This window comes from Galeopterus variegatus, unplaced genomic scaffold (assembly GCF_000696425.1).
Source record: "Galeopterus variegatus unplaced genomic scaffold, G_variegatus-3.0.2 Scaffold334, whole genome shotgun sequence".
Classification (NCBI taxonomy): Eukaryota; Metazoa; Chordata; class Mammalia; order Dermoptera; family Cynocephalidae; genus Galeopterus; species Galeopterus variegatus.
The window spans coordinates 52,418-73,268 of NW_007726445.1; the positions used below are offsets into that span (position 1 = coordinate 52,418).

The window sequence follows — 20,851 nt, forward strand, 5'->3', positions numbered from 1 at the left end:
GGCTTTTCCAGAACCCTGTGGAGTCCCCCTAAAAACCTAGGAGCCAGCTCTTTAAGAACATTAGCGGATCATGAGGTTCTTATGATGTCATAACTAGAGCAGGAAGGTCAGAAACCCTTAGAAAGACTGTAAAGTTGGTATGATGTCATGGCCAGAATGAATGATGTCATGGCAGGCCATTAAAGAAAAGATCGTGATCTCTGTGATTGTATAACTATGTGTGTAGGGAGTGAGGAGGGATGGGGCCTTTAAAAGGCTACATGGACAATATGATGTCAGAGCCCAGGTTAGCTGTGTGTGGTGGAGTTTGTGTTCTTTGGGAAGAGGGCTGGTACCACTACGTAGAAGGGACCTGGTGTCTTTAAGGAGCTGTGATGGGCTGTGAGAGCCTGGTGATGTCACAGGCAGGAGAGTTCAGGATAAGGCGTCGCACATCTGGTTCCGGTTCCTCTCTCCTGGGGAAGTGAAAGTGGAGGGGAGGGCACAGCCCGGAGTTAGCTAGCTGTGTCCGCCATCCTGCTCCCGCGCGGGTGCCGAGCCGGAGCACCCCTCCCTCCCGCTCGGGTCACGCGGCGGCCGGCGCTGCTGCCGTCACGTCCTCGGCCGCCGGCGCGCCCGCCGCTCTCTGCCCTGCTGCTCCTTCCTCAGTCTCCTCCCTCTCCGCGCGCCCTCTGCCCCAACCCGAACTTCCCAGCGCCCGGCACGTGGGCGGTGGGACCCGGAGTGGCCCCTGTGCCTGTTGCCTTTCCCAGGGAGAGAGGGCTGTCTTATGCAGGACTCTTCCCTGGCTGGGTGAGGGGAGGCCCGGCTGCGCAGGTCCTGCGAATGGGGCCACCCACTCGCTCCTTAGATGGTCCCACCTAATGATCTGTGGCTGCCGCCTTGGGCAGAGGGCTCCCACTGGCCTGCAGTGGATGAGGAATGGGCCGTGCCCCGGAGTTAAATCAGGAGACTGACGCTTACTCCTGGCTCCATCTCCTAGACGGGAGGCTAAATTTAGCTGGGGTTGGGGTGTGTGTGTGTGCGTCGAGGCTAGGTTAAGGAGAGAGCCAGTCTGGCTCCACGAGATTCCCTTGCTCTCTGTTCGTTGGGGAGGAATGGGAGGTTGAGTAGGACTGTACATCCTGGAACCATTCTGAGCCTCCTCTGCCTTGCTCAGGCTCCTTTAGTCTGAGGTTCCGACCCAGCATGATGCTGTGCTGGCACCTTCAACAGTACCCCCCACCGCCACCATACACACCCATAGGCTGACTTCCGCTGAGCTGCAGCTTCCCCTCCACTGTTTCAGGAAGTAACTTCCCTTCCCCTCTGAAACACTCCCCACGCCTCCCGTCCCCTGCTGCAAGCCATCCACCACCAGGCTCTTTCCCAGCTTCTGCACCCTGGGGTGCCTGAGGACACTTGGGACTCCTACTCCCTGGGATTGGGCCATGGAGGCAGGTGAGAACACAGTTACTGAAGGACTTATGGGTCTGTTTCTGTCTTGGCTCTGTGGTGGAGGGCGTGGGATGGCCAGGACTGTCTCCCACAGCAACTTTGTACCTGACTGGAGATACCTAAAGATCCTGGAGGTGGGAAGGCACCAACTTTTTGGCCAGTTGGTAGAGTTAAGCTAGGAAAAAGGACACTTGAGTCTGGTGAAAAACCTTAAAGTCTGGGTTTTCTGGGCTTTTCCAGAACCCTGTGGAGTCCCCCTAAAAACCTAGGAGCCAGCTCTTTAAGAACATTAGCGGATCATGAGGTTCTTATGATGTCATAACTAGAGCAGGAAGGTCAGAAACCCTTAGAAAGACTGTAAAGTTGGTATGATGTCATGGCCAGAATGAATGATGTCATGGCAGGCCATTAAAGAAAAGATCGTGATCTCTGTGATTGTATAACTATGTGTGTAGGGAGTGAGGAGGGATGGGGCCTTTAAAAGGCTACATGGACAATATGATGTCAGAGCCCAGGTTAGCTGTGTGTGGTGGAGTTTGTGTTCTTTGGGAAGAGGGCTGGTACCACTACGTAGAAGGGACCTGGTGTCTTTAAGGAGCTGTGATGGGCTGTGAGAGCCTGGTGATGTCACAGGCAGGAGAGTTCAGGATAAGCTGCCCACTTATTCTGCCTATCCTCCGAAGGACTAGGAGGAAGACAGGAGCAAGGGGTGTGTGGGGGGGTGTACTATGGTTGCCATGGCAACACTAGTCTTCCCTGATTCGTCTCTCCCCCACTTGACCATTCCAGATGCAGTGAGTGAGGGGGGGGCCATGGCGGAGGAGCGGCCCCCCCGACTGGTGGATTACTTCGTGGTAGCTGGGCTTGCAGGGAACGGAGCACCCATCCCTGAGGAAACGTGGGTTCCTGAACCCAGTGGACCCCTGCGCCCTCCCCGGCCAGCTGAACCCATCACAGATGTGGCAGTCATTGCTAGGGCACTGGGCGAGGAAGTGCCCCAGGGCTACACATGCATCCAGGCTTCCGCAGGGGGCCACCCCTTGGAACTCAGTGCTGGGCTCCTGGGTGGAACTCAACCCATCATCTGCTACCGTAGGGGCCGTGACAAGCCCCCCCTCGTTGAGCTCGGGTGTGTGCCCCTACTCATGCTGATAGCAGGGGAGGTTGGGAGGGACTGTGGTGTGAAATAGGGAGATGTGGGGACATGGGGCGAGGGAAGGGCAATGGGCATAGGAGCAGTGTGGGATAGAGGCCAGGGAGGAGGGGCTGAAGCTGTGTGTATTTAGTGCTCTCACAGATTTGGGTTTATGTGCTAGTGCTGCTCTGTGCTAGCTCTGTGATCTTGGGCAGGTTATTGAGCCCCTCTGGGCCTGTTTCCTCATCTATGAAATAGGGATAATAATACCTCCTCATAGGATGGATGAGAAGATTAAATGAGATAACCCATGTGAGGGATTTACCACAGAGTCAATCAGTGCTAACTTATGTTATTCTTAGTGTTTATTAGTGAGTATAAGAGCCATGGAAGGCATGCAGGGTTGTTACTGACCAAGTAGAGCCAAAAGCAAAAGAGGGAGCATAGGATTCTGGAGGGCAGAGTTCAGCAAGAGGGGTTGGTCCTGGTTTCAGGGGGTTGACAAGGCAGAGGGTGCAAAGCAGGTTTAGGGGACCAGGTAGGCAGATTTGGCCAGTTGGGGTCTTTCTCCTCTACCCTGATCTCTTATTTAAAATGTTTTTTGTGTGTGGCTGGCTGGTGAGGGGATCCAAAACCCTGACCTCTTTGTATCTCTCTGTGCTCTCTATGCCAAGGGTGTGGTATGAGGGGAAGGAACGTCCCAAGCCTGGCTTCCAAGTACTCGACACGACACCCTACAGCCACTCAGCCAATCTGGCTCCTCCAGGCCCTGGGCACCCCCGCACCTACCTCACTTACCGGCGGGCAGCAGAGGGGGCAGGGTTGCATGCACTGGGCATCACTGACCTCTGCCTGGTGCTACCCAGTAAGGGTGAAGGCACTCCTCATACTTACTGCCGGTTGCCCCGCAACCTCAACCCTGGCATGGTGAGTGGGGCTGTGGGGCTAAGATTTGAGACCTGGGCCATCTTAGTGTGAGGGTATGGATGCTGGACACAGAGGGCATTCTAAGACCAAGACCTCCAACAGCAAGGGTGGGCCAGGAGGGGGTCACTGGTCTCAGGAGACCTCGATTAGTGGGAGCTGTAAAGATGAGAGGACAGTTGGGGTGATGGAGAAAAGATTGACCCCAGAAACCTTTGTTAGCTGTGTATCTGCTTGTCTCTTGCCATTTCTGGGGCAGTGGGGCCCAGCAGTGTACCTGTGCTACAAGGTGGGCCTGGCCAAGGCCAACACACTAGTGTATGAGGCAGGTGAGTGGCTCCCTTGTCCCTCCAACCCTTCGACACTCTATATCCCTCTCCTCTGGTGCCTCTTGGCTGGCACCTTCAGTGTCCCCATAATTTACTTCCCTTTTGACCCTTGGCCCTTTCCTGGGATCCCCTGGTTCCTTCTCCTGGAGTCTGATGGAGCCGCCTCCTTTTGGGTACCCCCACTCTGCCGGCGATGCAGAACTGCTGGGCCGCTACCCGGAGGAGGACAATGAGGCATTCCCGCTGCCCGAGTCAGTGCCTGTCTTCTGCCTGCCCATGGGGGCCACTATCGAATGCTGGCCTGCCCAGACCAAGTACCCCGTGCCCGTCTTCTCCACCTTTGTGCTCACAGGTGCAGCCGGTGATAAGGTGAGTGTGTGGAGTGTGGTAAGTGGTCCGGGCTATACAGGGCCCCCCTGATCGCCCTTCTGCCCCCTGCCAGGTGTATGGTGCCGCCCTGCAGTTCTACGAGGCATTCCCAAGGGCAAGGCTGTCGGAGCGGCAAGCACGGGCACTGGGCCTGCTGAGCGCTGTGGAGCGGGGCCGGGCGCTGGGGGGCCGAGCTGTGCGCAGCCGGCGCGCCATTGCTGTGCTGTCCCGCTGGCCTGCCTTCCCTGCCTTTCGCGCCTTCCTCACCTTCCTTTACCGCTACTCCGTCTCAGGCCCCCACCGCCTGCCCTTGGAGGCGTGAGCATGGCTCCCCTGACATGGGGAAGGGGTTATAAGGGGATAAGGAGATAGGGGATAGGGAAGATTACAGAGATTAGGATGAGATGGGAGAGATGGGGGGTGGGCTGGGCACAAGGGTAGGGGACAGGGCTGCACTGTGGTCATATAGTTTGTTCACTGTCAAAACTCCACTGGCTGGGCCGGTCCCGTGGCTCACTCGGGAGAGTGCGGTGCTGGGAGCGCAGCGGCGCTCCTGCCGCGGGTTCGGATCCTATATAGGGATGGCTGGTGCACTCACTGGCTGAGCGTGGTGCGGACGACACCAAGCCAAGGGTTGCAATCCCCTTACCGGTCACAAAAACGACAAAAAAAAAAAACTCCACTGGCTGAAGGGGTGAGTGGAGCCTGAAATCCAGTCTATACTTGCTAGTTAAGTCCTGGCAAGGGGCTGTGTATGCACAGGGGCTCTGGTGGTTCATACAAGTCTCGAAGTGAGGTTCAGGGAGGAATAAGGTTCTTGAGGACAGATGAAGGAGATGAGAAAATGTGGTGGAGGTAGGACAGGGATAGAATGGGGAGTCTGCCCTGACCTGTTTCCCTCTCTCCCCTAGGCACATCTCCCACTTCATTCACAATGTCCCCTTCCCTTCCCCACAGAGACCCCGAATCCTAGTGCAGGTGAGTGCTGAGACTGAGGCTGGAGCTGGGCTGGATGGAAGGAGGGGAGTGGCAGGAGCTAGCCATCATCATCTTGTCCTGTGGCTCTTCTGCCCTCACAGATGTCTCCCTATGACAATCTGCTCCTCTGTCAACCTGTATCCTCACCCCTGCCTCTCAGGTATGTGCCCGGGTTGGGAGGAGGGAAACTTTGATAACCAAGGACATGGTAAGTGCTGGGCAGGTGGTTGTAGCTGTTGAAGTCTATGCCAGCTGGGCCTAGGTGGTGTTTGTGCCTAGTGTCTGAGGAAGGATCTCCTGATGACCCTGTCCCCACCTTGGCATTGCCCACAGTGGTGCCAGCTTCCTGCAGCTGCTGCAGAGCCTGGGCCCTGAGCTGGCTATCACGCTGCTACTGGCTGTGCTGACGGAGCACAAACTGCTGGTCCACTCGTTACGGCCAGACCTGCTCACCAGCGTCTGTGAGGCCCTCATCTCAGTGAGTGCCACCCTGCCCAGCCCACCTTCCCCAGAACCACCATTTTTTCTGGTGCTCCCCACTCCTTCCCTACCTGGACTCTTCTCCTTTTCCTTCCTTGGGGAGGGTTCTCAGCCCATCTCCCTGGGCACAGCTTACAAGGACATACAGTTTCCATTGGGGGCTTTTCTTTGGAGTCCACATCTTACAGCCTCTCTCAACAGGTACCCCCTTCCCAAGGGCAGTGCCCTTTCTGTCTCTGCTGTGCCTCCCACTGCTGTCCTGACCCCCTGCTCACTGGTTCTCACCCCTTGTGCTTCAGATGATCTTCCCACTGCACTGGCAGTGCCCCTACATTCCGCTGTGCCCGCTGGTGCTGGCAGACGTGCTGAGCGCTCCAGTGCCCTTCATCGTGGGTATCCACTCCAGCTACTTCGATCTGCATGACCCGCCTCCTGATGTCATCTGTGTTGATCTTGATACCAACACACTCTTCCAGTAAGAGACTGTGTGTCATTCAGGGGCTGCAGAGAGGTGGGCCTGAGGGGCTGGTGTGTGGACTGCTATTGGCTCAAAAGGAGTTTCTGGCAAAAAGTGGGGGAGTCTGGTGAGGAGCCCATCACCCTTTCTCCTTATGCTTATCTCACAGGACTGAGGAAAAGAAGCCTCTCTCCCCTCGGACCCTGCCCCGAAGACCCTACAAGGTTCTGCTGGCCACATTGACAAACCTGTACCAGCAGTTGGACCAGAGTGAGAAACCTGGTGGGGATGGGAGGCTGGAAACTGTCATTGACCTCAAATCTCCAGTTTTGTGAGGCATATGGGAGCTAGACATTCCTTGAGGAGGTTAGAGGAGTCAGGATTTCATCCGGTGGAAGGAGGAGGATTCAAATTCCAATTGAAGCTAGAGTGAGGGGCAGACTGTATTCCTGAACATGTTGGGAAGGCCAAGCTTGTCATTGGTGAAGCTCGGAGCTGTTCCCTAAAGGTAAATTTTTAGCTACGACTGGTGCAAAGTCTGTCAGAGAACCGAGGGGGAGTTAGAGACTTCTGTGTGAAGAGCAGGGTTGAGGCATGCACTATGGGTGCCAGCTCTGACTCTCAGGCTACACTGGTCTCCAGCGTATACTGGACCTGAGGAGGAGGCATCCCTGGAATTCCTGCTGACAGACTACGAGGCAGTGTGTGGCCGCCGGGCCCGACTAGAACGTGAAGTCCAGGGAGCCTTTCTCCGCTTCATGGCCTGTCTGCTCAAGGGCTACCGGGTCTTCCTGCGCCCACTCACCCAGGCTCCCTCTGAGGGGTCTCGTGATGTCGACAACCTTTTCTTCCTGCAGGGTAAAGAGGGCCTATCTCTGCTTAGAGAGGGTATCATGGGAGGAGGTGGCCAGCATCTGGGTTCCATGAGGAAGTCAGGGAGACTGGGAGCCACTCAGTTGCATATTCCTTCACTCAGCAAATGTTTTTATGGGCGCCTGCTTTGAGCCATCCACTCTTCTGTACTGGAGGGAGTAAGCCTAAAGAGATGAACCAGATGTGGCCCTGCCCTCTGGGCTGGGGTGGACACAGTGACACCTGTGGTGAGCAGCCACCATTGGCACAGCTCTGTTCAGGGACCCTGCCCTTGGAGAGCCCCCAGTCTGAGGCAATGGCTGCAGACAAATAAAAGGGAATGATTACATGGGACTATGGTGCTGGGGAGCTAAGCTGGTCAGCTTGGTATGTGGGGCAGTGACGCCAGAGGGGCCAAAGAGATGCTGGCTTTGATGGCCTTGGATCCTGAGTGGGCAGGGATCCAAGAAAGGGGTTCAGAATGGTTATGGCTGTGGTGGGGGGCCCTGGTAACCTCCCTCCTCTGCCCCATTCTCACCCCCACAGGCTTCCTGAAGTCCCGGGAACGCTCCAGCCACAAACTGTACTCTCAGCTGCTGCACACACAGATGTTCTCGCAGTTCATCGAGGAATGCTCTTTTGGCTCTTGTCGGCATGCTGCCCTTGAATTCTTTGACTCTTGTGTTGATAAGGTATTGAGCATTGTCCCTTCTCTATGTGCCCATTGGCCTCTGCTCTCCTTCTGGTTGTCTCAGTTGCCCCCGGGCCACTGTAAACATAATTCTGTATCTCACCTGTGACTAGGGTGGCACTCCTGGAATTATACAGTGCATAGCCTGTGCAGCCATACATGGTTGGCTTTACATGCAAGGGTATTTCAAAAAGTTCCTGGAAAAATAGAATTAAAAGATAACACAAATCTTTCCATGAACTTTTTTTTTTTTCGTGGCTGGCCAGTAAGTGGGTCTGAACCCTTGACCTTGGTGTTATTGTTATCAGCACCACCCATGAACTTTTTGAAGTACCCTTGTACTTACTAACTTACTATCCTCCCATTCCTAACTTCATCCTCCCAGCTGTGTCTCCAGGGCTGCTTCCCTATGGGTGTGATTTACTGGGAGATACTATCTTCTGAACACCCTGGCCCTGCTCCTTGTCTACTGTCTTAATGCTCACTCTCTTACCATTCTGCTCCAGGTCCACCCAGAGCAGGAGAAGCCTGAGCCGACACCCTTAGTGGAGCTGGAAGAGCTGTCGGGTAGTGAGCTCACTGTCTTTATCACCCCTCCTGAGGAGCCCCCGGTACCAGAGGGCAGTGAATCAACTCCCCAGTACTGGTGAGAGTCTCTCATCTCTTCACTTGTTCCAAGGCCCCATAGGCCACTCTAGTCTAGTTTGTTTGGCTGTGTGCTGACTTGCCCTTCTTTGCCCCTCCAGCTATGATGGGTTCCCAGAGCTACAGGCTGAGCTGTTTGAATCTCCTCAAGAGCAACCTGGGGCCCTGCCTGTTCCAGGCCCTTCCCGTAGTGCTCCCAGCAGTCCTGCCCCTCGCCGTACCAAACAGGTAACCAGCAGGTGGGCCCACTGAGGGCCCTGGCTCAGTCCAAGGCTGCTGCTTCAGTTTCTTTATCTGTAAAATGGGGATAATAATAGTACTTACCCCATAAGGTTGTTAGGAGGTTTAAATGTGCCTGGCACATAAAAAGCACTGTATAAGCATTAGCTGATGTTACCATTGTCGTTGTCATCATCATCAGCATCATCTTCTAAGCACTCTGGGGATTCAGGGGCTGACTGCCTCTTCTAGGGCACCTGCCATGCTCAAGAGCCAGACCTCTCTGCCCAGGGCTCCAGGCAGGACTGCAGCCTGTGCAGCATCCCTCCTTCCTCCTCAGAGCAGACTCTTCCTCAGGGAAGGTGCTGCTTCTCCTCACACCATTTTAAGACCTGTCCTAGCATTATACTCACCCTGATGTGTCCCCTGCCCCATCTAGGAGATGAAGGTTGCACAACGGATGGCACAGAAGTCAGCAGCTGTGCCTGAGCTGTGGGCTCGGTGCTTGCTGGGGCACTGCTATGGGCTGTGGTTCCTGTGTCTGCCCGCCTACGTGCGGTCAGCACCCTCCCGGGTACGGGCATTGCACACAGCCTACCATGTGCTGCGCCAGATGGAGAGCCGCAAGGTGGTACTCCCTGATGAGGTAGGCAATCATGTACCTATGTGGCCATGGCCACACCCAGTCCCAGCGAGGTTTGTGCAGCCATAGGGACTGTGAAAGGGAAACTTGGTGGAAACCAGGGAAAGCAGATGGGGAGCCCTAGAGCTGGGCAGATGCCCATGCCCATTTGTTTATGTTGAGGGTATACAGGAGACAGCAGGGTGCCTTGAGGCAGCCTGAGGAGATGCCAGGGGCCAGTGAAGTCTATGAGAATTGGGGAGGCTGGAAGAGGGTGCTTGCTGAGATGAGGATTTGGGTTGGGAGTGAGTCTTCTGTCATCCTGTGCCTCTCCTGGCCCAGGTGTGTTACCGGGTGCTGATGCAGCTCTGCTCACACTATGGACAGCCTGTGCTGTCTGTGCGGGTCATGTTGGAGATGCGGCGGGCAGGCATCGTGCCCAACACCATCACCTATGGTTACTACAACAAGGTACCTAATTTGGGATAAGGAGTGGGATGGCAGTCCACACCAGGGTGTGTATGGGGAAGATGCTGCTCCTTAACACTGGCTGCTTTCCCAGCTCCTTGGAGATTGGACCTGTACAGTTCTGCTGGGTCTTGTAACCACTGTCATACAACGCAGCCCTGTGGTGCCTTAGCACCTACAGATGGTTTTCTCAGACTTGGCCATTTTGATTCTCAGCCACAACATCCCTGACTATGGCTTAGTGTTGGCCAATATGCCAGATACTGTTCCAAATACATGACATATCTTAAATCATTTTATCTTCACGACAGCACCATGAGGTGGAATGATTATTATACCCATCTTGTAGATGAGGAGATGAGGTTGCAGAGAGTTAGTAACTTGTCCAAGGTCCCACAGCAAATAAGTTAGGGAGTTAGAATATGAGCACAGGCATAGCCATGTCTCCTGAATTCAGGCTCTTAACCATGATGCTAAACTGCCTCCTAAGTTTTTTAGATGGGGAAACTAATGACCAAAGGAATGAAATGACTTCTTCAAAGCCATATTGTTTATATTTATTAGTAGCTGAGTCTGGATACAAATTTTCTACATTGCTTCCAGCTTCTTCTAGTCCCCCTCAGAGGCAGCTGGCTGCCAACTGCTTCTTCTGGATTCTTGTTCCTGGCTGAGCCATTGGCAGGACAGTCCTAGGCAGGACGTCTGGAGGGGAAGGCGGTTCCTGGGGCTCTAGGACAGGAAGTGGGTGTCAGGCTGGTCTCAGATGTGAAAATAGACTGTCCTGATGGGCATTGTGCTTGGCAGGCTGTACTGGAAAGCAAGTGGCCGTCTGGCACACCAGGTGGGCGCCTGCGCTGGGCCAAGCTCCGGAATGTCGTCTTGGGGGCTGCTCAGTTCCGTCAGCCTTTAAGAGAAAGGCAGCAGCAGCAGCAGGCGGTAGCACATCAAGAGGCAGGCAGCTCCCAGACAGGTGGGTAGGGGCTGCAGAGACAGGCTTAGGGATGGAGTAGCCAGGCTCAGGGGCTTGGGGCTAGCCTAGTTGTTGGCATTGGGTTTCTGGGAATGAATAACCCACACTTGGATGGTAACAAAAGGGATAAAGTTCAGTAAGGAAGGAACCCTGGAAACCCAGGTCCATCCAAGGAGCTCTGTTTTGGAAAAAGGGACTGGGTTTCTAGCTGGCTGCTTCTAAGCCCTGTCCCTGTCTTTTGCAGAGCCCTGTCTGGAACGCCCCTCCCCCACCCGCCCCCTTCAGCGCCAGACTACTTGGGCTGGGCGAAGTCTGCGAGATCCAGCCTCACCCACTGGGCGCCTGGTGAAGAGTGGCAGCCTGGGCAGTGCCCGAGGGGCACAGCCCACTGTGGAGGCTGGTGTGGCTCACAGTGAGTGCCCTTGTCTGACACCTCTCTCCCCTCCACCCCCTAGTCAGCTTTCCTAATCACTTGCCAGTGAGAGAGGAGAAGACCAGAGCCAGGGTGGAAGGGTGGCCCTCTGTGGTGGGTACTGTAGATTCTGAGGGAATCTTGCCCAGAATATCGTCATGGTGGAGATTATGGTGCCAGAGTTTGTGCAGCCAGGAATTGTTTACTCAGGAAAGGGATAGCTGGAGGAGGGGCTGGGCTCCACCTTCCCTTATTCTTTTCTGTCCTGCAGTGATAGAGGCCTTGGGGGTCCTGGAACCCCGGGGATCACCTGTGCCCTGGCATGATGGAAGTCTCTCAGACCTGAGCCTGACAGGGGAGGAACCAGCACCTGAAGGCAGCCCAGGGGGCTCAGGCTCAGCCCTGAGTGCCCAGTCCACGGAGGCCCTGGAAGGGCTAAGTGGGCAGGGGCCCAAGGCTAGTGGGCATCAGGATGAGGCAGGCACCCCCCGCCGAGGGTTGGGTGCCCGCCTCCAACAACTGCTCACTCCTTCACGCCGCTCCCCTGCCTCCCGCATTCCCCCACCCGAGCTGCCCCCTGACCAGCCTCCCCCAGCTCGCCGCAGCCCCATGGACAGCCTTCTGCGCCCCCGGGAGCGCCCTGGATCCACAGCCTCTGAGGTAGCCAGCAAGGGGAGGGTTCAGATGCCTTAGCATCAGGAGGCCTGGGGAGGGTCTGCTAACTGAGAGCATGCCCACAAAGGGGGCCTTGAGGGTGGTTGAAACAAGCATCCTGGGTAAAGAGGAGCGGGGGTAGGCTGACCATGCTTTCTCATGTAATGGCAGAGCTCAGCCTCTCTGGGCAGTGAGTGGGACCTCTCAGAATCTTCTCTCAGCAGCCTAAGCCTTCGCCGTTCCTCAGAACTCCTCAGTGACACACCTGGATCCCTCCAGTCACCTTCCCTGGAAGTGAGGATAATCCCTCCCACACATGTGCTTGAACATACACACCTACACACACCACATACCACAGTCACCCTGTCAAAAGCAGGGAATGAAGGGCAGGTGGAAGGAGGCTGGGCTGGGATTTGGAGTTGGGAGAGGCTGGGGAAAGGAGTATGGGCTCCCAAGTGCTGCAGGACAAACAAGGCCTACTTCCTAGGGTCTCCTTGCCTACAGATTCTGCTGTCTAGCTGCTCCTTGTGCCGTGCCTGTGATTCGCTGGTGTACGATGAGGAAATCATGGCTGGCTGGGCACCTGATGACTCTAACCTCAACACAACCTGCCCCTTCTGCGCCTGCCCCTTTGTGCCCCTGCTCAGTGTCCAGACCCTTGATTCCCGACCCAGGTGCCCAAAGCAGGGCAAGTGCTGCGGGTGGGACAGGGAGGTGGAGGTCCAAGAGCTGACCCGTCCTGCTATCCCCCTACAGTGCCCCAAGCCCCAAGCCTGCCCCTGCTGGTACCAGTGGCAGCAAAGATGCTCCCATCCCTGGTGGTCCTGGCCCTGTGCTCAGTGACCGCAGGCTCTGCCTTGCTCTGGATGAGCCCCAGCTTTGCAACGGGCACATGGGGGTAAGGGCTGGGCCAAAGGGGCATGAGGAATGAGAGTGTTGCCTTTTTGGGGGGGTATGAGGGGCACTAGGGAAAGATGGGCCTTGAGGTCAAGGGGCATCCCAGAAGCTGGTAGACATGATGGTTCAGTGGGAGGCAGGGTTTTGGGGCTGGGGCCATGGTATATGTTCTCCACTGCCCTCCACTTTTTGTGCCTGACAGGGTGCCTCCCGGCGGGTTGACAGTGGAGCATGGGCATACCTGAGCCCCCTGGTGCTGCGTAAGGAGCTGGAGTCGCTGGTAGAGAATGAGGGCAGTGAGGTGCTAGCATTGCCCGAGCTTCCTGCTGCCCACCCCATCATCTTCTGGAACCTTCTGTGGTATTTCCAACGGCTGCGCCTGCCAAGTATTCTACCAGGCCTGGTGTTGGCCTCCTGTGATGGGCCCCCGCCCTCCCAGGTCAGTGCCCCTCTGTGATCCCTGCTTCCTGAGTGCCTCCCTCCTCATCTCCCAGCTCTTTGTCCTCTTAATCCTCTGCGTCCTTTTATTTTTGGGGCAGCTGACTGGTACAGGGATCTGAAACCCATGACCCTGGTGTTACAAGGCTGCACTCTAACCAGCTGAGCTAACCAGCTAGCCTCCTCTGTGTCCTTGACAGTGTAGAAAGAGCATAGGCTGCGGAGTCTGTTGTATCTGGTTTGACTCCCGCCCTTTCACTTAACCACTCTGAGCCTCAATTTTGTCATCTGTAAAGTGGCATAAGCACCCACCTTGCAGGGCAATTGTGTAGAGCCTGGTACCTAGAAAATGATTCATTAATGTTTGTCTAAGGGCTGGCCTGTGACTCACTTGGGAGACTGCGGTGCTGATGGCACCAGGGCCACGGGTTCAGCTCCCTATATAGGGATGGCTGGTTAGCTCACCTGGGAGAGTGTGGTGCTGACAACACCAAGTCAAGGGTTAAGATTGCCTTACCGGTCATCTTAAAAAAAAAAAAAAGTTTGTCTATTCGTGCCACCAATATTTATTGAGCACCTTTTATGTTCCTGGCACAGTTTTTAGGCACTAGGGATATAGCAGATTACAAAACAAAATCTTTGCTCTCAAGAGCTTCAATGTCCTGGGGAAGAGAGTTCCTTTCTCTCTTCTCTTTGCCTGTGTCCTGTAATGTCCATCTGTCTCATTGGACATTGCCTGTCCATTTCTTGTCCTGTGCCTTCTATTCTTTGAGCCTAACTGTCTCCCCTATCTTGGATCCCCCAGGCCCCAGCTCCTTGGCTAACCCCTGATCCAGCCTCTGTGCAGGTGCGGCTGCTGTGGGATGTTCTTACCCCTGACCCTAATAGCTGTCCACCTCTTTATGTGCTCTGGAGGGTCCACAGTGAGTCTGGTATTTGGTCTAGGGTGGGTGGGGTGAGTCCCATGCCCAGAGGGTGCAGTGATCCTGGTGAACTTCTTTCCTTTCATCTAGGCCAGATCCCCCAGCGAGTGATGTGGCCAGGCCCAGTACCTACATCTCTTAGCTTGGCATTGTTGGAGTCAGTGATGCGCCATGTTGGACTCAATGAGGTGCACAAGGCTGTGGGGCTCCTGCTGGAAACTCTAGGGTCCCCACCCACTGGCCTGCACCTGCAGAGGTATGGGGTTCCCATTTAGTAGTAGTCCCTGGCCTGTCCTGGGCTCTGCACCTCTTTTCTCTCACTCATTCCCTTCTGCGTCCACAACAGGAGCATCTACCGTGAGATCTTATTCCTGACAATGGCGGCTCTGGGCAAGGACCACGTGGACATAGGTGAGGAAGCAGGCAGGGGGCTGAGGAGTTTAGGGATCTGGGGCCAAGTTTAGGAGGCTGAGGTTCTAATGCATTGACTTTCACCCTCTTCCCCAGTGTCCTTCGACAAGAATTACAAGTCCGCCTTTAACAAGCTGGCCAGCAGCATGGGCAAGGAAGAGCTGAGACAGCGGCGGGCACAGATGCCCTCTCCCAAGGCAATTGACTGCCGAAAATGCTTTGGAGCACCTCTGGAATGTTAGGAACCCTTAAGCTTCCCTCTCCAGCCTGGGGAGGTGAGGAAGAAAGGATTCTAGAGATAACCTGCTTCCCTGTTCCCTTCATAGAGGAGTTGGGAACAGGCTGGGAAGCCTGCCCAGCCATAGGCTCCAAGTGGGGGCAGCAGGAAGAGGGACCCACTGTTACCAAAAGTCACAATTCCCCTATCTCCAACCTGCCCAATTTGTTCATGCTAATGTTGGGGAAGGCCTGGGGGAGTTGGTACTGCTCTGTTCCTCTCTGTCCTATACCAGGAACTTCCCACCAGGGTAGCCATGATCTGTACTGGTCATTTTAGAAGTTTTTGTTTTAAAAAACAACTAGAAAGATACAGAGCTACTGAGCCTTTGCCCTGAATGGGACGGAGGGATGTTGAGATGTCATTTCCCACCAATGATAGTCCCTCTTCCCTGGCATTGCTGAAGAAGCCCAAGGCTCTCCATGCTTTTCTACCTTAGTGTTTGTATTTTATTTTAACTTATTTATTCTGGAGCCACAGTCCCCTTGCTTATGAGGTTCTTATGGAGAGTGAGAAAGAGAAGGGAAACAAGGTGCTATGGTCCAGTGGTCTGTAGTCCCTTGAAAGGCAGAAGGAGCTAAAAGAATCCCAGCTCTCCTTAGGAAGAATTGGTACCTCTTCCAGTCCTAATCCTTCTTGTCCACGCCTCATTGGGGAATGCCTCACTCACCCAGAACCCTGACCTGTGCAATAAGGATTGTTTCCTGTAAAATTTTGTTGGATGTAAATACAGTAAAAGCTGCTTCTGTCTTTTTCCCTCTGCCTCTTGTTCCCTGGGTCTGGAATAATGGTGAGGGATACCTCTCATTTTCTTTTTTTTTTTTTTTCCTTTTTGTCTTTTTTACTGACCAGTAACGGGATCGCATCCCTCGGTGTCGCGCCCGCACCACGCTCAGCCAGTGAGCGGGAACCGGTCTCCACATGGGATCCGAACCCTCGGTGGGAGCGCCGCCACTTGGGCGCACTCTCCAGTGCGCCACCGGGCTGGCCCGATACCTCTCATTTTCACCTGACTGGACATCTTCCTTTCCACCTTTCCATCCTTCACAGCCTTCAAGCACACCCTGCTTTCCCTGACCATGTTTGGTACTGGCCTCTTGTGGCACAGGGAGTTCTCAGAGCAGGAGAGGGGTGAATCCAGTGCTGGCTATGGTGGTACCAGTCTGTGTGGCACTTCCGGCCCTCCCACACAATCACCCCCTTGTCCCTCATCTGTACCCCACACAAAGGCTCCATTCTCTCGGGGCCCTGAGCTCATCTCTGTTTTATTTCCTCTCCCCCAGATTCCCCCCAACCCCCCATCAACTTCTCCAGTACCTCCACAGAGATGACAACCCTCTCCCCAGTAGTCGGTGTTGGTGGCCCTCACACATCCTGGGGGCCCTGGCAGTCATCCTAGGCCCCATTAGTTGCTCTGGCTGCAGGCAGTACTTCTCCAACCAGGGTCACATCCTGGGAACAGCATCGAGTAGATGGGGGCAAGGATTAAGGGGTTCACTGCAGGGGGACATCAGAGACTGGCATCATTTTTCGAATCTCTTTGGCCCACTCAGAGTTCTCCCTTTTTTTCCTGTATAATGAAATAAATACAGGAATCAACTTCTTTTTTTTTTTTAAAGATGACTGGTAAGGGGATCTTAACCCTTGACTTGGTGTTGTCAGCACCACGGTCTCCCAAGTGAGCCAACCGGCCATTCCTATATAGGGATCCGAACCCACGGCCTTGGTATTATAAACACCACACTCTCCCAAGTGAGCCACAGGCCGGCCACAGGGAACAACTTCTAGCAGAGCAGCACAACCAATTACCAAAGGAAGAAACCAACAAAACAGAAGTGCCTTGGAGAAGGAAGGCCATAGTATTAATGTAGAAAATAACAGAAAGTAACTTACACAAGCTTATAGTGCAAATTCCCTGGGGGGTGAAGATTAGATGTTGAAGAGAGAGGTACTACTTATGAATGCCGGGAACTTCAAGCCAGGGGAACTTTCCCCATCTTGTCTTGAGCATGGTAGGACTCTTCCAGTGTCCTAAAGGAGTGCACAGGAGAGAGCCAAATGGCTTAGGAAATCTAATCTGTTTTGCTAGGAGATTCCCTCATGTCATCCCTGTTTCCGATCAGACACCACTCACCATAGTCAATTTCTGTTTCATCCCCAAGGACCTTTTGCAAGGGAGGGCCTGCCCTCCTAAAATTGTAAATTTTTGTTGAGTATAGTGTGTTCAGCACCATGCTGAACTATAGAGAGAGAATTTTAGGGTTCAGTCCCTACCCTAATAGAGCATAAAATCTTACTGATTTAGAGTGCCCTTTGTTTCACAAACAATGATAATTAACTCTGTCTCCCTGCTTATGCTTCTCATGTTTGAGCTTCCTTCTAGAGCCCTGCAGTCAGATGGGAAAATTGCAGAACTCTTTTTTTTTTTTTTTTGTCCTTTTTGAGACCAGCACCGGTCATCCCTATATAGGATCCGAACCCACGGCGGGAGCGCTGCTGTGCTCCCAGCGCCACACTCTCCCGAGTGTGCCACGGGCTCGGCCCGAAAATTGCAGAACTCTTTAACCACAAGAATATCTGGGAATTCCAATAGCAAAGTACTCACCATGACATCTGGCATGTCTGTCTGTCCTGTGGCCTAGTTGCTGTTTGAGGGGAAGGATATGTCCAAATTACCTGGCCTAATTTCTCTTCTCAAACTTTAGAGTGTATAGGCTCAAGTATAATAAATTTAAGGGAAATCTTGTCTCTGCCACTCACTAATTTCATGATGTCAGACAAGTTACTTAACTGCTGTGCCTCAGTTTTTCCTCATCTGCAAACCGGGGGGCAGGGAGGACTTAAAAATTAATTATATAATCCATCTGAAGTGCTAAACACAATAAATGTTAGCTTAAAAAAAGAAATGAACAAGTAAAGTCCACATAGGGCAAAGGTCATGTCTACTACAATATTGGGCTCACTTATATTCCTTGTAGAGTGATCACTCCAGGTTGAAAATCCCCCTCCATGGTCTGATTTTGATTTTTTTTCTTTTTTGGTCCTTTTTGAGACCAGCCGCACCGCGCTCAGCCAGTGAGCGCTGTGAGCGCACCGGTCATCCCTATATAGGATCCAAAACTGCAGCGGGAGAGCTGCTGCGCTCCCAGCGCCGCACCCTCCCGAGTGCGCCACGGGCTCGGCCCTGATTTTGATTTTGTTGAAAGGCTTCTCAGGCCTCACTGGCATGTCTCTTCAAAGATCTTGAAGGATGGCCTGTCAGACAGCAGAGAATGCATTGGACTGATAATGGACAAAGCAGTAGAGTAGGGGAAGAGGAATATATCCTCCCTGAGGGCAACAGCTTTGTATTATTCACTGCCTTATCCCCATTGCACAAAAGAGTGCCTGATAACGTAATAGGTGCTCTATCATGTGTGTTCAATGACTGAAAGGAGTTAGTGAAAGCATTAAAATGATGGAGTTAGTAGAGAAATAATTTTCTGTGCAGTACATGACAGATACCATGGGTAGAATACCAACAAGATTTAGAGCTAAGAGAGTGAAATGTTGAAAAAGCAAGGAAAATTCTACTATTTATTATGTTTGTTGAGTGCTTGTTATATCCTTGGCACTACCCTGATCATTTAAAATGCACAATTTTAGGGCCGGCCCGGTGGCGCACTCGGTAGAGTGCGGCGCTTGGTAGTGTGGTGACGCTCCCGCCGAGGGTTCGGATCCCATATAGAGACCGGTCCGCTCACTGGTTGAGCGCGGTGTGGGTGCGACACCAAGGGTTGCGATCCCGTTACCGGTCACGAAAAAAGACAAAAAGGAAAAATAAATAAATAAAATGCACAATTTTATAGTCCTCATAATTACCCTATGAGCTAGCTACTGTTATTCCCATTTTATGGATGGGGAAACTAGGGCATAGGGAATAGAGGTTAAATAACTTGCATCCAAATCACACAACTGGTAATAAGTACAGCCAAGACCCAAACTCAGGCAGTTCGACTCTAGAGACCATGTTCTTTACCTGGATACTATACTAGCAGGGAAACAGAAGGTTTTTTAAAAAAAATACTTAAAATAATTGGGACCAAAGGAAAAACAAAACAAAAAACCATGCGCACACACACACAAAACAATTGGGACAGGCGTGTGTGTGTGTGTGTGTGTGTGTGTGTGTGTCCAGGGTCTACCTGTGTCTTTATATGGCCATATCGTGTGTGTGTGTGTGTGTGTCCAGGGCCTGTGTCTTTATACGGCCATATCCTCCGTTACCATTTCTTTTCTTTCTTTTTTTTTTTTTTTAAAAGATGACCGGTAAGGGGATCTCAACCCTTGGCTTGGTGTTGTCAGCACCACGCTCAGCCAGTGAGCAAACCAGCCATCCCTATATAGGATCCGAACCCGTGGCCTTGGTGTTATCAGCACCGCACTCTACCGAGTGAGCCACGGGCCGGCCTTACCATTTCATTACCATTGCATAGCACGACTTGTAAATGATTTGAAAAACATGTTCTAGTACCTTTGGAACCAGTTATTTCTGGGTTCAAACCACTGCTTGGCCACTAACTAGCTGTTTGACTTTTGGTAAGTTATTCAACCTCTCTGAGCCTCAGTTTCCTGATCTATCTGAGTTCAAATTTCAGCTTTGCCATTTATATGTAACTTTGTACAAGTCATTTGATCTGTATCTCATTTTCCTCACTGTTATTTTATTTTTTATTTTTTTAAAAGATGACCGGTAAGGGCCGGCCTGTGGCTCACTCGGGAGAGTGCGGTGCTGATAACACCAAGGCCACGGGTTCGGATCCTATCTATATAGGGATGGCTGGTTTGCTCTCTGGCTGAGCGTGGTGCTGACACCAAGTCAAGGGGTAAGATCCCCTTACCGGGCATCTTTGGAAAAAAAAAAAAAAAGATGACCGGTAGGGGGATCTTAACCCTTGACTTGGTGTCAGCACCACGCTCAGCCAGAGAGCAAACCAGCCATCCCTATATAGATAGGATCCGAACCCGCGGCCTTGGTGTTATCAGCACCGCACTCTCCCGAGTGAGCCACAGGCCGGCCCTTACCGGTCATCTTTGGAAAAAAAAAAAAAAAGATGACCGGTAAGGGGATCTTAACCCTTGACTTGGCGTTATCAGAACCACACTCACCCGAGTGAGCCACGGGCCGGCCCTCTCACTGTTATTTTAAAGGTATCTACCTCACAGAGTTATGAAGAATAAATAAGATAATCCCTGTAAAGCTCTTCGCATAGTGCCTGGCACACCATCTCTCTCCCAAAACGTTAGCTGTTATTCCCTCAACACACTGACTCTGTGATATTTGGTCCCTACCCTCAAGGTGCTCAAGAAAATACTTGTGATAAGTGCTCAGGAGATGCTGAGAATTTAGGCGGGCCTAACTGCTTCGGGGAAGTAGGCTAGCAAGAGGAGCTGGGCCCTGGGTTAAGTGGAATCGGGTGGGGTGGGAGGCTGTTTCCTCACTATGAACCTAACCAGACCAGGAGATCCCGAGAGAAAAAGCTGCGAGGGTTCTGCACACAGTAACTCTTCAGTAATTTGGCTAGTGCCTTTTTTCTGCTGTCGTGGTTTATTCACAACAGGACCGAGCAGAGGTACGATGAACACCAAGAAGCTCAAAGGCCCTTGGCAGACGGAGACAGGCCACGCCCCAAATAGACAGCAAGGCCCAAGCGCCTAAAGCTAGTTCTATGGTGAAATTCCTGTATTCTCTGGCGATGAAATACAGCCCATCACAGACCCCAGCACCGTTCGCCATTCTCCATCTTCAGAATTGAAAGAATGAGAACTGGCCAAAGGGGAATCCCCGTTTGGGGAGTCTGGGGTACGGCGGCTGCCTGGGGACCAAAACGTCTCTAAGGTAAAGTTGCAGCCTGAAGCGATTTTTTGACCCCCGACACTTAATGGACTGTCGAAGACCCGGATGTGTCTGGGACTGGCCGAGGTACCCATTAACGCGCCCCCGCTAGACCATCCCCCTCCTCCGTTTAGAATTGGGTCTTAAATACGCCAATCATCACATCTCCAGCCATTCATTCTTCAAGGGTGGGGTGAAGTCCCGGTATCCTATCTTCTATTGGTATGGTCGAGAAGAAGAGGGCGGGGTGGCCGGCTTAGGCCGCCCAATGGGCGTCGTGGCGTGTGGATAAGGCGGAGCCGAGGCGCTTGGCAGCTGCCCAATCAGCGTCCTTGTTTGTGTGGTGCCGCCGCCGCCGGTGCAGCCGCCGCCGCCGCCGCTGCCCCCG

At 53.2% G+C, this 20,851-nt stretch overlaps 1 protein-coding gene across 1 annotated transcript; it reads left to right on the forward strand.

Moving 5' to 3' along the window:
• The first annotated feature begins 1,359 nt into the window (after positions 1–1,359).
• Positions 1,360–15,344, forward strand: DENND4B (DENN/MADD domain containing 4B). The gene is made up of 28 exons (XM_008567606.1): positions 1,360–1,440; positions 2,227–2,566; positions 3,247–3,499; positions 3,756–3,825; positions 4,025–4,194; positions 4,268–4,512; positions 5,106–5,172; positions 5,274–5,332; positions 5,506–5,650; positions 5,952–6,127; positions 6,279–6,379; positions 6,752–6,967; positions 7,508–7,653; positions 8,159–8,298; positions 8,399–8,525; positions 8,956–9,162; positions 9,481–9,609; positions 10,411–10,576; positions 10,821–10,988; positions 11,260–11,648; positions 11,814–11,936; positions 12,147–12,316; positions 12,399–12,540; positions 12,742–12,978; positions 13,783–13,900; positions 13,991–14,156; positions 14,247–14,311; positions 14,408–15,344. Exons 1-28 carry the CDS (start codon positions 1,431–1,433, stop codon positions 14,551–14,553), a joined length of 4,491 nt encoding a protein of 1,496 aa, XP_008565828.1. The 5' UTR covers positions 1,360–1,430; the 3' UTR covers positions 14,554–15,344.
• Positions 15,345–20,851: the final 5,507 nt, after the last annotated feature.